The sequence below is a fragment of the Xiphophorus couchianus genome, chromosome 2 (genome assembly GCF_001444195.1).
Source record: "Xiphophorus couchianus chromosome 2, X_couchianus-1.0, whole genome shotgun sequence".
In the NCBI taxonomy this organism is placed as follows: Eukaryota; Metazoa; Chordata; class Actinopteri; order Cyprinodontiformes; family Poeciliidae; genus Xiphophorus; species Xiphophorus couchianus.
The window spans coordinates 5,402,497-5,415,798 of record NC_040229.1 but is presented as its reverse complement, the minus strand read 5'-3'; the positions used below and the strand labels follow the sequence as shown (position 1 = coordinate 5,415,798).

Genomic DNA, 13,302 nt, shown 5'->3' with positions numbered 1-13,302 from the left:
CAAGCATGTGGCAGGATATTACAACGCTATCAGATGTTGAATAAATGCCAAAAGATGGCTGCCGGTTAGCTTCAAGACGTTTATTCTGCAGCGCAGAGAGGAGAGGATTTTAAATGTTTGGTAGATAAAACAGAAATGAAATGAAGTGAACAGAAGCAGGAAGTGGAACCTTTTCTTGTTGCGAATCATCTTGATGGCGACGAGTTCGTTGTTCTTGTGGTCCAGACATTTTAAGACCTGGCCAAACGAACCTTTTCCGATCACTTCAAGAACTTCAAACCGGTACGCGATGTGGTCATGGAGCACCTGGAGGCAGCAGAGGCGACAACGATCGATCAATAACTGGAGAACTTTTAAAAAAGCCCTTTGCAGAGAGAACAACACGCTCAGAGCATTAATGAAACCAAAACTGCACAAAAATATAAACATTTTACATTTAGGAGAAACGTTTGTAAATCTGTTCTAACCAGAAATCCTCCAGCTGCAGCTTCTCCTGGTTCTGATTCTGCAAAGACAATATTCTAAGCTGCCTTTCAATCCCTTTATCAATAAAAATGATGAGCAGATCGGTCCACCGGCGTTCAGTCCAGCAGAAAAGCTGCAGCGTCTCACAGGTTCAGGTTGGGAGGATTTTATTAGCTGCAGGTCAAACTACAGGAAGCTGTTGCTGCATTTTAGGAAATAAAATGCTTATTTTCTTATTTAAAAAGTGACTTATTTGCTTATTTCAAATTCAAAAATACTTTATTTATCCCACAGGGAAATTAAAAGATTTTTATTTTTTTTATTGTTGCATAAAAAGGCTTAAATTAAAAATCTGTAGAATTTGTCTTTTCCTTTTTTAAATTTGATTAATCATTTAATCTTCAGAATTATTGCTTTTTAAAATAATCAATGGAAGTTGCAGCTTCACTGTAATTATGCACTGAAACAAACATACAGAATCTTATCAAAACCTGCAAAGCAAACAAAGAACAATGTATTTATTCCAGCCTGTAAGTGTAAAGTGATATTAATGTCATGTTCAGCCGGTGCAGCTGCAGGATAAACGGCTCTCAGGCTTCGCTGTCAGACGTTAGTTGACATTGAAAGTGTAAATCAAAGCGGGTCAGCTGGTTCAGTCCGGATCATCAGGCGGCTCCAGCTGTCGGTCACACGTCCAGCCGCTCGGCCTCAGCGAGGCTCGTTCTGCATCCAGAAGCAAAGCCGGACAGAACCGAGATTTCTGTGTGATGACAGGACTCCAGGCTCGCCTCAGAGCGGCGTTCAGTATTCTGTGCCAACACTAAGGCGCCGTCCTGAATGGTACCTCCTAACCTGTCGGCCATATTGACCTGTGGACGACCCTTTAGCGAAGCTTTGGTAGCTTTACCCGGACGTAGCTCCCGTGTTCGTCGTCGTATCCGTTGTTCTGCGCTGCTCCCTGGGAACCTTCGATCTTCTGCGAGCCCAGACCCAGGAACCAGACCTCGGCGTAGTCGCTGACCTCCTGCTGCTCGAACTCCGTCAGCCGCTCCCCGAAGTTACTCAGCGCCTCTGAGGAAGGAAAACGGGAGGAGGCAGAGCTACGTTAAAATCATAAACTTTATGTCTCATGGCTCAAAATCATCAAATCAAAAGGAGTTGAGGGCCAGAAAAATATCTTACATGGTGAGATTTTTGTTTATGGTTTTTACAATCACTCTGTTGTGACAGAGGATTGACTGGTGGCCCCGCCCACCGGGGTGGCCCCGCCCACCGGGGTGGCCCCGCCCACCAGGTCATGTCTGCATCTTTGTATGTCAACAATAGGCAACATTTCAGATGAAAAATATCAGTATTGGCCAAAGTCGGAATCGGCAGGTCTGGTTATTTTAAGATCGGTTATCAACGATCGGCCAGAAAACTCCAATCGGTGCAGCCCTGTAAAAGATTTGTCTCCAATAGTTCCACTTTAATTAAAAATAAAAAGCTCCCATCTGTGCTGGGGTCTAAATCTGTATTATTCTTGAACTGCAGTAGAGGGACCGCGAATGGCCCCCGGGCCACAGTTTGGACACCCGGCGCTACACATTAATGAAGCTAACTCACCTGCAGGCGACATGGGCAGCCGCTGTCCTTCGTACGCTCGCTCCTTCTCCATCTTGTTTCCAAGAACCTTCCCGCTACGCGACATGGCCGCCTTGTCCGTCGCTGCGCCGTAACGCATCGTGAACTGCTGAGTTGACTTTGACCTCTCGACCTGCCGCAAAAGGAGAAAACCTTCTGTTTTTTCTGCGAGTCAGTTGAAAGTGCTGGAGCGGATCTGCTGCTGCCATCTGCAGGTGAAGCTGTGAATGTCGGGCTCACCGTTTGGTAGTTGTTTTGACCTCCTTTGTTGGTGATCTGCGGCAGGATGTTGTCCGACTGCTGCAGCTGGTTTTTGGCGTTGCTGACGACAACCTGGACCACGGGGGTCTCCAGCTGCGGCAGGGACCCCAAACCAGAGCTGAACTTCTGCAATTCACAGAAAAACTGGTTTCACTTTAAGAATCACTGGAATCAAACATTTATACCAGTTCCAGAAAAGAAGGAACAGACATGATGTGAAAATAACATATATGAAAAAATGCAACAACTCAAACTTCAGATGGGTTGGATTTGCTTTCGCTGTAACTGAATCACTGGTCGGTGACTGGAACTCATTCTGTACTGGGAACCAGTCAGAAATTAACAGCAATAATTTGAGTTATTTGGCCTCTGATAGGAAGAAAAATGGGGATTAACTCTGACTGTTTAAGACTAAACTTTTACTGAACTAGATATTTAATTAACAAGCTCCTGCTGGTGAACTGATGCTGTCGGTAAAATTGTAAATGTCTGTATCGTCATTAAACCGACTCATTTTGTTGACTGGTCTCACTTTTTTACCGTTGAATTGTGACCTCTGACCTTTACTTTGTCTATTAAAACTAGTTTGATCATCTGAAACATTTAATTGTGACAAAAAAACAAAGGGATGGTGGGAAACTTTTACGCAGCGCAAAAACTTAAAAACATTGACCAATAAATGAAAAACTCTATGCAGTTGTTTTTAGACACTGTAGAATTTCTCCTCTCTCTCTATAAGGAGTCTGGTTCTGGTTCTGGTTCTGGTTGTTCCTCATCAGTTAATTCTCTCTCAGTTTCTACCCCCGTCATGGCGGCTCAGGTGTCCTGGACCCCCCGGAGGTAGCGGCTGGAATTACGGCTCAGGACGGGGCCTCGGCGGCGGGCGTTGACAGGGCCTGTCTGCAGTGTCTTTGTGGGGAAGCAAACTGCTTTTCTCTGCCTGACACTCTGATTGCTCTCGCAGCACGATTACACGTGTTGCAGCCATGCGGCGCTCGGTTCCTACAATGACGGACAAAATTAACCTCCTGTCTGTCCCACGACACTGAAACCTCCTAACGTCTGCGGTTGTAGTAAACTCCTGCATACTTTGCTCTGAGTCACTCATTTCTATAAAGTAGATATTTATATTATTAAATTTGATGTGATCTGCTGTAGCAGATCTGCTAACTTGGTTATGATGCATGGAAATAAGGCTAAATATAGCCACAGGCACATGCCACAACAGGCAACATGACTGAGGGAACAAGACGTTTAAATATGATGCTGCTGAATCAGAGGCAGCGAGACGTGAGCATGTTCACATCTCCACGCTACGGCCGCCCTCAGTGAAGCCGCACTGCAAATAAATATCAGCAATAATCTGATTTATTTAGCCTGTCGTAAGAGAGAAACAATATTTTCACCAAGTTATTCATTTATTCATAAATGTCACAGTTTCAGACAAAATATATATTAATTTATTTAGCAAGATAAATATTTAGATAGCAGGATAATATATTAAAACTAAATATTTGGCTCCCATTTAAATATTTAGCTCTGAGCTAACTCAGTATTTAGTTTAAAACTTAAATATTTAGTTTGTAATTAAGCAGAATGCATTATCAAAATAAAAGCAGGTTCTTAGTAACGTTAAACTCCTGCTGCAGATTCATCGGTAAATCGCCTCCATTCCCTTCAAAACGGCTCCTCTTCTGTTTTATGAAGTTTGTAAAGAGGTTTGGAATACCAGGCTTTTATTTTGGTAGTCTACTTCTGGTTCTCAGCAAGTGAATGTGGATATTAGCTCAACATTTCTAATGTCCAACTAAATATTTAGCATGATGCTAAATATGCATAATGGTAAATAAATATTTAGATTCATGCTAAAAATTTATAAATTCATTCAACTAAATCTAAATATTTAGTCGGTTGACCAAATATATAGCTTGTTAAATAGATATTAAACTAAACTAAATATTTATTTTGTTAACTATTTATTTTGAAGCTAAGTATTTGGCTCGCTAAGTTAGCATCGGGGAGGCGTCGCTGCAGCAGCATCAGGCGGGGATGCGTTGCTGCAGCAGCATCAGGCGAGGATGCGTTGCTGCAGCAGCATCAGGCGGGGATGCATCGCTGCAGCAGCATCAGGCGGGGATGCGTCGCTGCAGCAGCTGACCTGTGAGCAGAGTCGGTTTGGTCCGATTCGGCTGCCCTCCACTGGGAGTCTGTGGGGGTGAGGGAACGCCTCAGGCCGGGACGCCTGCAGGAGAAACGGAACAAATTTCATGAAAATGTTCACGAAAGCAAAGAAAAAAAAGAAATGTGACTTTTATCGCTTTACTTTTGCACAGAATGATGCATTATAGCGACTTTAATGGCCTGTTTTCAACTAAATCCAAGTGCTGGAAGCAGCTGAGTAAAATAATATTTAAACTGTGCTGGCTCGGTTCTCCAGCCTCTTTAGCAACCCACAGCCTCTGAGCATCTGAGCTGGGTTATAACCAGGCTAGTAAAAATAATGCACACTGATCCGAAAATAGATTCCTCCTGCAAAAACCCAGCAACAACGGCGCTCTCCGTGCTCCCTCCTCTCTGCAGGTGCGCTCCCGTGTGCGCGTCCGCGTGCCTGCAGGAGGCGCAGGACAATGGAGATCAGGACGCAAAAAACTCCCAACGTCCCAGAAAACAAAAGCTGCAGCACAACGAGGTTGTTATAGTTAACTAAACTAACCAAAACCGAGCAAACATTTTCATTATCTGAAATAAATGAAAACAGTAATTAACTAAGAAAAACTGGAACTGGAAAAATGTCATGTGTTTATAAAAACTAACTAAAACAGAGTGAAATTTGGTGTTTATGAATCTACTTATTAGCATTTTGAACTGATGTAAAATTGATTTTTTTTCTCCCACACAAGCAGTTTACCTCAGCAGTTACCAAATTATGGCACATCGTATTCTTCCTGTCATGTTTTAGACAATATACATGGTATATAGCATTACACAGTCTGATAACACATTTAGTTAATCTCATAAAATATGAAAATATTATAAAAATAAAGGGTTTTTGTACGCCATGACTCCACCAGAGGGCGCACTGACGGTGGCTACTAGCTAACCGTCCGGTAAGTCCAACACAATTTTCTACTTAAAATGTATTAACTAAATTATGACATGATTCATTTAGATAATTATAACATTGTCTAGGAAAATAGGTCATCTTAAAACTAGTAGTATTTTAAGTTAGACTTTATTGATGCAGTTTAAAAATATCTGGAAGTATTTCAGACCTTGAGGCGACAAAACGCCAGTCCGCAAAACGAGTCAGTTCAACAATAATATATTTTTAGAAAATGATATTTTCATTACCCAATCGACATACACATAATCATAATACAGTATTTTGACCTTTTTGAATTTAAGTGTGAAAAACTAAAACTACTATTATAATAAAAACTAAGTAAAAACTAAACCATATTTAACTAATAAATACTAGCAAACATACTCTAAAAACTAAAACTAAATGAATTAGACGAAACGTCTTAACATAATAAAACTAAAGTCTAATGAGAGTTTAGCCCTGTTGTGGTCACAGCTGAATGATTGAGGCCGCCATGCAGGGCACAGCCAGCTTACACCTGCTCCATTAATCAGCCTCTGCTGGGTGACAACATGCGGCTGAATAACAGCTTATCTTCAGGTGCAGATTTGCTGTAAAGCCCGTCCAGCGCTGAGCAGGATGAGTGCTGCGCCGGCTGCAGGTGCAGCTTCCACATTGTAATCTCAAAGCATTTCTGACCGACTGGAGGCCGGAGCGAAGCAAACTGGACGCCATATGCTAAACCAGAAAATAACCTCAGAAATGGATTTTGATTTATTGTTATCAATTCTAATTAATTATTAAATTTCTCCTCTGTTCAATAAAAGTATCTGTTGGAGCTATTTTTTCTTTATCCATTTGAATTTTGTTTGTAAATTATAAGAAAAATATAAATTTAAGAATTAACTGAGTTTATTTGCAGGTTAATAATTGTTGATTCTATTTATCTTTTGTTTGATAATTTTTCTGATTTACGTTTTCTAAGTAAGACAGGAAGTAATGTGGGTCAGTCCACTTTCTATAAGTGTCCCTACACTTAGTAAAGGACCAGCAGGCATTTGGGTTTGGGGCCTTTGGTTTTTACCAGAGCAAGAGAAGTAGACAGGAAAACAAAGGAAAGTTTGAACTCTGTAATTTATTGCTGAAAAGGAAAATAAAAGCAACCAAGACAGTCAACAAGTTTGGACATTAAATTTCTTTTGCCTGCGTGAAGAATCTTGAGCCCAGTGCCTCATAGTGGCTGATGGAACTTTTATTGGATGTTTGGTTTGACAAACAATCACCACTACAGTATCAACAAATACCAATAAATTTGGAAATACAGCCACCGTGTGCAGCAACTCATTTCTTAATGTGACTGGTGTCCTAAAGAAAGAGCTTTAGAAATGGGAACGATTTTCTCCTTTTGCTCTGCTGTTTCACAGGGTTGACTGACGGCTGCATTTAGCAATTTTTCAGACCAAAAACAAAAAAACCCCCAATTGGAATCGGCAGGTTTGGTTTTTAAATGTTGGTAAAAATTGTAGTTGGTGCTCTGCTAACAGCTAATGAATCCAAAATTCAGACGTCAATAAACTCAGATTTGTTTCTTCATTCTGTCAGTTTTAAATGAAAGCATGTGCACAATTTTTATCCACACTTTTTCCATCCACTCAACTTTCCATTACTATACTGGCATAAAGCACTGTGTGTACCAGCTAACTTAGAGTTGGTCTTTGTGTGGTCAGTAAACATAAGGTAACATTTCTGAACTAAAATCCGTTTTCTGAGCTGATTGTTCTCCAGCTGTGAGCCAAACATTGAACAGAAATAATGTTGTTTTTTCTAAACGCTGCAGGCGGCCATTTTGTTCGTTTCATCGGGTGGTCGGCCCGACGTCTCTGACATGAAGAAAACAGAAAGTGACGTTGTGTTGAATTTTACAGGAAAACTGTTTATGATTTACTACCAGATTATAACTCAAACCTCCATTTGAGGAAAAGATGGGTAAGTCCTATAAATCTGCTGTAAATAAATAAGCTTTGATATTTGCATTCACTCTGATGTGTGATTTTGTTTGGATCTTTAATAAAACAGCCAGGGACTGTAAGGCACTTTTTAAATGTTTTTTAGTAATGAGTTTTCCTGTATGATTTTAGTTTTATTGTAATTAATTGTGGAGGTTAAAGTTCATGCGGTTTGGTTGCGTTCTGACCTCTCAGGTTCAGTGTGTGGCAGCATGTAGGTCACTGCGGCAGGCCGGCTGTGGAGATCAGCCGTAAGTTCATGAGCACCAGACAGGTGAAAACGTGTCACAGGTGAATCAAACTTGACCAAATATCAGCTGATATGAATCTTCATTAGCACCAAATCGGTCCAAAGTGAGGTCTGCAGCTAAAAGCAGTGAAAAACGATCTCAGAGTTTATAACTGGAACAAATCAAGTTGCTGATTCCAGGTGTGTGATGCACAGCTGCCGACGGAGAACAAGTGCAACCGAAGCCTGCAGTAACACTGACTTTGTCCATGCAGCTACAGGGCTTTGCTTGATCCTTGCAAATGTGTGAGAGGAGCTTCATCTCCAGGAGGGTCAGTTGGTCAGAGGGTCAAACCGAGGCAATAAAACAGCAACCAGAGTAAACATCAACAAACTGTAAACCGCTCACACCCTCATCTGTCAGACAGTTAATTATCAGGGTAAAATCCAAACATCCTGTCATCTCTGCTGTAGATCTGACCTGCCAACCAGGAGGCCAAAAACACAAAGCTGAGCAATTACCACGACTTTTAGTCCGTTGCGATCCCGAAGCAGCAACGGTTAAATTTAATCAGTCCCCATGTACGGAGTGAAAAACACACCGCAACACATTTAGACTTATGGAATCTGTCAGCACAACAAACACTGAAATAAATGGGGCGAAACAACGACTGAAATAGAAATGGATCCGATTTTTCATCAGAACTTGGCATGCGTTCAGGAGCAAAGAGGCAGAAGCTGGAAATCTGGGTGCAGGTTGGACGACAAGGAGAAAGCAGAAATATTCTCAAACTTTGCAAGAATTCACTTCATAAACCCACAAATCAGATCAATATAAAGCTAGAGGTCAATTCCAGCTGTAATGTCATTTCAAGTTAATCTAAAAATTAATTTAAAGTTCGGGTCTGTATCCAGGCAGAAACAGTCCACATCCCACTCAGGTTTAGTAAAGAGGTGTGGAATATTTCTTAAATGATCAACTATCCACTTTATTCTTTTCAGCTAACATAAAATTCTCATGAAATACTCATGAAAGTTTGTTCTAAACTGTACCTCACCTTGTTGTTTATTTCTGGTAACATGCTGTTTCCTCTCAGACTTGGCAGCTCAAAATTTATAAAATCCAATAAAGAGTCATTATTTCCAGCTCAGGTGCAAACTTTCCAGAAATCTGTCCTTGTGGTGAATCTGCAGCGATGAGTAAAATCCTGGTGACTGATGAGAATCCCAACCCAAACCTCCCGCACTCCCGGTTTTACGCGCACCGGGTAATGCGCTGTCGTCACAGCGGAGATTAGCGAGCGCGACAAGCTGTCGACGGGTGCCTGGAGGAGCCACCTGTTCGGGTTCCCGCTGACAGCTGGGGATGGACCGATATAGGTCTGTTTTTAAAAGTCCGTCCACCTCCAACCAGCCTATTATGACCGAGGCGCTTTGTGAGAGAGAGGAGAGCTTGACGCACGGCCGGAGCGCAGCGCGGAACGGAGCGCAGCGCAGCGCGGAACGGAGCGCAGCGCACCGAGACAGTAAATAACACGCAGACAGTTCGCTCTCAAAATGACTGAGAGCCTCCGACCCAAGCAAGGCGTCTCATGTAGTCAAGCTGTAAATCTAATCGTTCTCTGTGAAATTGTTGCTATTTTGGATGTTTTTCAGTGGAGGAAACTGAATCCATGGTCACACTAGAAGAAAAGCTGTAAAAACATGTTTTAAATGGAACATTTTAAATATCAACACGATGAGTTGATTTCAAAATCTTTAAATGGTTGTAATGTGAACTTACAACGTCAATGAGGAAGGATGCAGTTCTTGGTGCATCAAGTTACAACCGCAAAAATCAGGGAGTTTTATGAAGAACTGAAGCAGAACTGAAGGACAAAGCAAAGCAAAGCTAAGGCTGCCGTTTGTAAAGTTACACAATCAGAAACTAACAGCAATAATTTGGGTTATTTAGCCTGAAATCAGAAGAAATGGGGGTTCATTTTCCATTCATATTTCACCATGCTATTCATTCATTCATTCATAAATGTTTCAAACGGAATATTTAATTTGCAAGCTCGATATTTAGGTCCACATTCAACATTTGGTTTAGTTTAGTAACTAAACATTTAGCCTACAAATTAAATATTTAGTTTGTAGCTAAATATTTTCTTTGCTAACTAAAAATTTAGCCCCAAACAAAATATTTAGTTTTCTAACTTAAGTTTTAGCTTCAAACTACATATTCAGTTATTAAACTAAGTATTAAGTTTACAAACTAAATATTTAGCGTTCTAACTAACCATTCTGTAACCAAATACATTTTTATTTAGCCAAATATTTAGCTTGCAAACTAAATAAAATATAATAATCATCATAATAAAATACTAATTAATACTAAATCATTAGCTTGGAAACTACTTTTATAAATTAATGAAATAATGACTTTGAAAAATAAATCCCCCTTTTTTCTTAGTACATGCTAAATAACCCTAATTATTGCTTTTAATTTGTGAATATATAACTTTACAAATGACAACCCATATAAAAGATACATTGTTTTAAAACATTTTTACACAAACATCTTAAAAGCCTGACATGCGTCAGCACTCAGACTCAATAGAAAGAATAGAAAATAGAACAGAAACACCTTTTCTAGACTTTACTTTCTAGATCTATTCTTCTAAAACCGTCTCTAGATGACACGTTGGTTTTCCACCACTCATAATGTTCTATATTTAGCAGAATTTTGTCGTTTCATAACGTAGAAGGAAATCCAGCAGCACGGATCACTGAATCAGCCTCCACCTGTGAGGATCTCATCGGATCCTCCTGCTGCGTCCAAACGCTTTAAATACACGCAGTTTGTTCTCCAAGGCCAGAAACAGAACAGCTGCGCTTCGACTGCCATTAAATTACACACTGCTTCATTCTGTTACATTTATATTTATCAAGGTAAAGCTGGCTGAATATAAATTCTTCCACATCATAATTATTATCTGCTGCAAAAAACGTCAAGATTTTCTGGAACCAAGAAGTAGAAAAGCTTTTTCTGCAGAACCCTGAACTTTTTCAATCTGCAGCTTTTATCTAATTGGCTTCAAGAAAACAAGAAAAACAATCAACTCACTCCAACATCATTACATAAATGGAAGAAGTTGTTTTGAAGTGACTAATCTGTATCTGCAGGAGGAAAACAGCTCAGTGATGATTAGTAGGAGCAGCAGATGAATCTGATGAGATGATGCGGTTATGTAACGTCCTGGTCACACTGAGGGATGAGCAACAACAAATCCCCTCCTCCTTCACCTTTCAGCTACAGGTAAATTACACAAGTTTCTTAATAAAAACTAAATTAAATCTTTATACTGACATGAATTAATAACAGACGGCTCCAGCTCAGTTGAAGCATCGCTGCCTTGCAGCAAGAAGGTCCGGTTCCAGATCCGGACTTCACTAGGTCTTTAACAGAGAACATGCAGACATGTTCTCTGTTTGCATGTGTAACGTAGTAAATCCACCTCAACAGGGTCAAATTTGTCATTATGCACCAACCTGTACGGTTGAATGGAGTGTTTTTGCTCCCTGCAGGCAGAATGCAAAAAAACATTTCTGATATAATAAAGCCACGTAACACGCAGCCCGTGTTAAATGAGGAAGCGCAAAATGTTCCCTGAGCAGCAATGATAGGAGCTGCAGACAACAAACATCTCACTACAGCTGAATGAGAAATCAAACCAAAAAGTGACTCCGGTCCTCCTACAAACCTCGGTCTGGGTTCAGTTGAAGTGAACTCTGGTTCGGTTTGAATGCATGTGAATACAAAACAGACCGGAGACCGCTCCAAAATCAAGAAGTGGACTACAGTGCAGGGCATTCTGGGTAAATCCAACCAAATCAAACATGCTAGCGCTAGCAGCAATGGCTCCTGGTTTTTAGCCAAAGACTAAAGAGAAATCCTCCAGCCACTAAAATCTGACGCCTCCATTTAGTTTCCATTTGGTGAAGAAGGAAGTTTTGATCAGTTTCTTCTTTAAAGGTTTTTGTGTCGTTTCCTTCAGTGGTTCTTGGTGCAGCGCCCCCACAGGCGATGAGGGGAACAGGTTGGTTTGACTCAGAACAGAGAGAGAACCACAGCAGTTAGAACCGAATCTGCTGGATTATAAGCTGTTAAACTCCCTATAAAAAGAACTGGTTCAGCGATAAGGACTGGCCTTCATACGTACCTCCGGTTGGACCCTCCTGTTCCGGCCCAGACAGCAGCAGTGGAGGAGCCTAAATCCACAGCAGGCAGGTGAGGTCCCGTCGTCCCACATGGCGGGTCTCCCCCATTCTGTCACCAACGCAGCCTGAGAGGCACGTCAACCTCCAAACAGCATCTCCAGCCAGAGGGGAGGAAGTAAAGCAAACACCTGGTTGTCTGCAGAGCCGGGATCTGGGTCATCGAAATCTTAGGCCAGATTTTTTTCCTTCGAGATTTAACTTTTGCTCCTCTGGTTCTCTTCATGTAACAAAGCTCTCCCTCCTCCTTTTCTTCACAGAAGCAGATCCTACCTCAGTACTTCCTGGGATTCTCCATCTGCACCGTCTATTTATAGATACCTACATCTCAGCGCCTTTGCAAACAATTTTTCTCCGTTTCTGGATGTAGGCGGACGGCTTGGCATCAAGCAGACAAAAAGGAGAAGCGATGGTGGCAGTGAGGGAGTGTTTCTCGTCTTGGCGGTTGCTGCTGACGTATGGATTCAGCTGGGGACCCGTCCTGCCATCCTGAGCCGGAGACAGAGGAGCAGGGGCCTGGTACTTCCCTTAGGGTGGATGGATGGAGGAGGGAGTGCAGATCCCATCACTCTCCCAGGTGAGCTCCTCCTGGGGCGGAGGAAGTCAGACAGGGAGGAGGTTCTGCTTTAATGGGGCTCCCGTGTGGCTCAACACGTGCCTGAAACTTTCCTCTTCCTTCACACTTGCCACTGTATCCTGGAGACAAAGCTAGTGGGACGCTACGCCCCCTGCATGCTTCTCCTCATCTCATCCTACACCTTTCATACCGGCACTGTGAGGCTTAAACCGCACAGAAGTTACATTTAGATTATATTTTCTGTATATAGCAGAGATGTGACTCTTTAAGGGTGCATTCACACTAGCCCTGTTTAGTTTGCTTTAATCAAACTCCAGTTTGTTTGATCTGGGTTCTGTTGGGTTGTTGAGGTGTAAATGCTAATCAAACTCTGGTCCACCTACAAACTTTGATCTGGGTTCGGCTGACATGAACTCTGGTTTGGTTCGAATCCATATAGGAAGCAAGCAGACTGGCGACCGCTCTAAAGGAAGGAAGTACACTAAAGCCCAGGGCATTCTGGGTAAATACAACCAAAGCTAACATGTTAGCCTAGCGCTAGCAGCAGAAATGTCTCCTGGTCTTTAGCCAAAGACTAAAGAGAAATCCTCCAACCACTAAAAAATCTGACGCCTCCATCTTGTTTCCATCTGGTGAAGAAGGAATTTGCTCTGTGTCTTAAGAGGCTATTTGTCATTTCCTTCAGTGGTTCTTGGTGCAGCGCCCCCACAGGCCAGGAGGGGAACAGGTTGGTTTGACTCAGAGCAGAGAGGAAGAGAACCACAGCAGCTGGAGGTGGAGCAGATGATGGAGTTCTGGT

At 41.8% G+C, this 13,302-nt stretch overlaps 1 protein-coding gene across 3 annotated transcripts in view; it reads right to left on the bottom strand.

Moving 5' to 3' along the window:
- Window positions 1–13,302, bottom strand: part of dyrk4 (dual-specificity tyrosine-(Y)-phosphorylation regulated kinase 4) — a 34,103-nt gene that overhangs the window by 6,917 nt on the left and 13,884 nt on the right. The window contains exons 1-6 of one of the 3 annotated variants that reach the window (XM_028043482.1): window positions 11,872–13,030; window positions 4,508–4,591; window positions 2,329–2,475; window positions 2,071–2,221; window positions 1,373–1,536; window positions 170–306 (exon numbers count right to left, since the gene is read on the bottom strand). In XM_028043482.1, coding sequence (XP_027899283.1) covers window positions 170–306; window positions 1,373–1,536; window positions 2,071–2,221; window positions 2,329–2,475; window positions 4,508–4,591; window positions 11,872–11,961 — 773 coding nt within the window. In that variant the 5' untranslated portion in view covers window positions 11,962–13,030. Of the gene's footprint in view, window positions 1–169; window positions 307–1,372; window positions 1,537–2,070; window positions 2,222–2,328; window positions 2,476–4,507; window positions 4,592–8,724; window positions 9,203–11,871; window positions 13,031–13,302 lie in introns of those variants that run through there. The other 2 variants (XM_028043490.1, XM_028043475.1) reach the window with 2 other exon arrangements.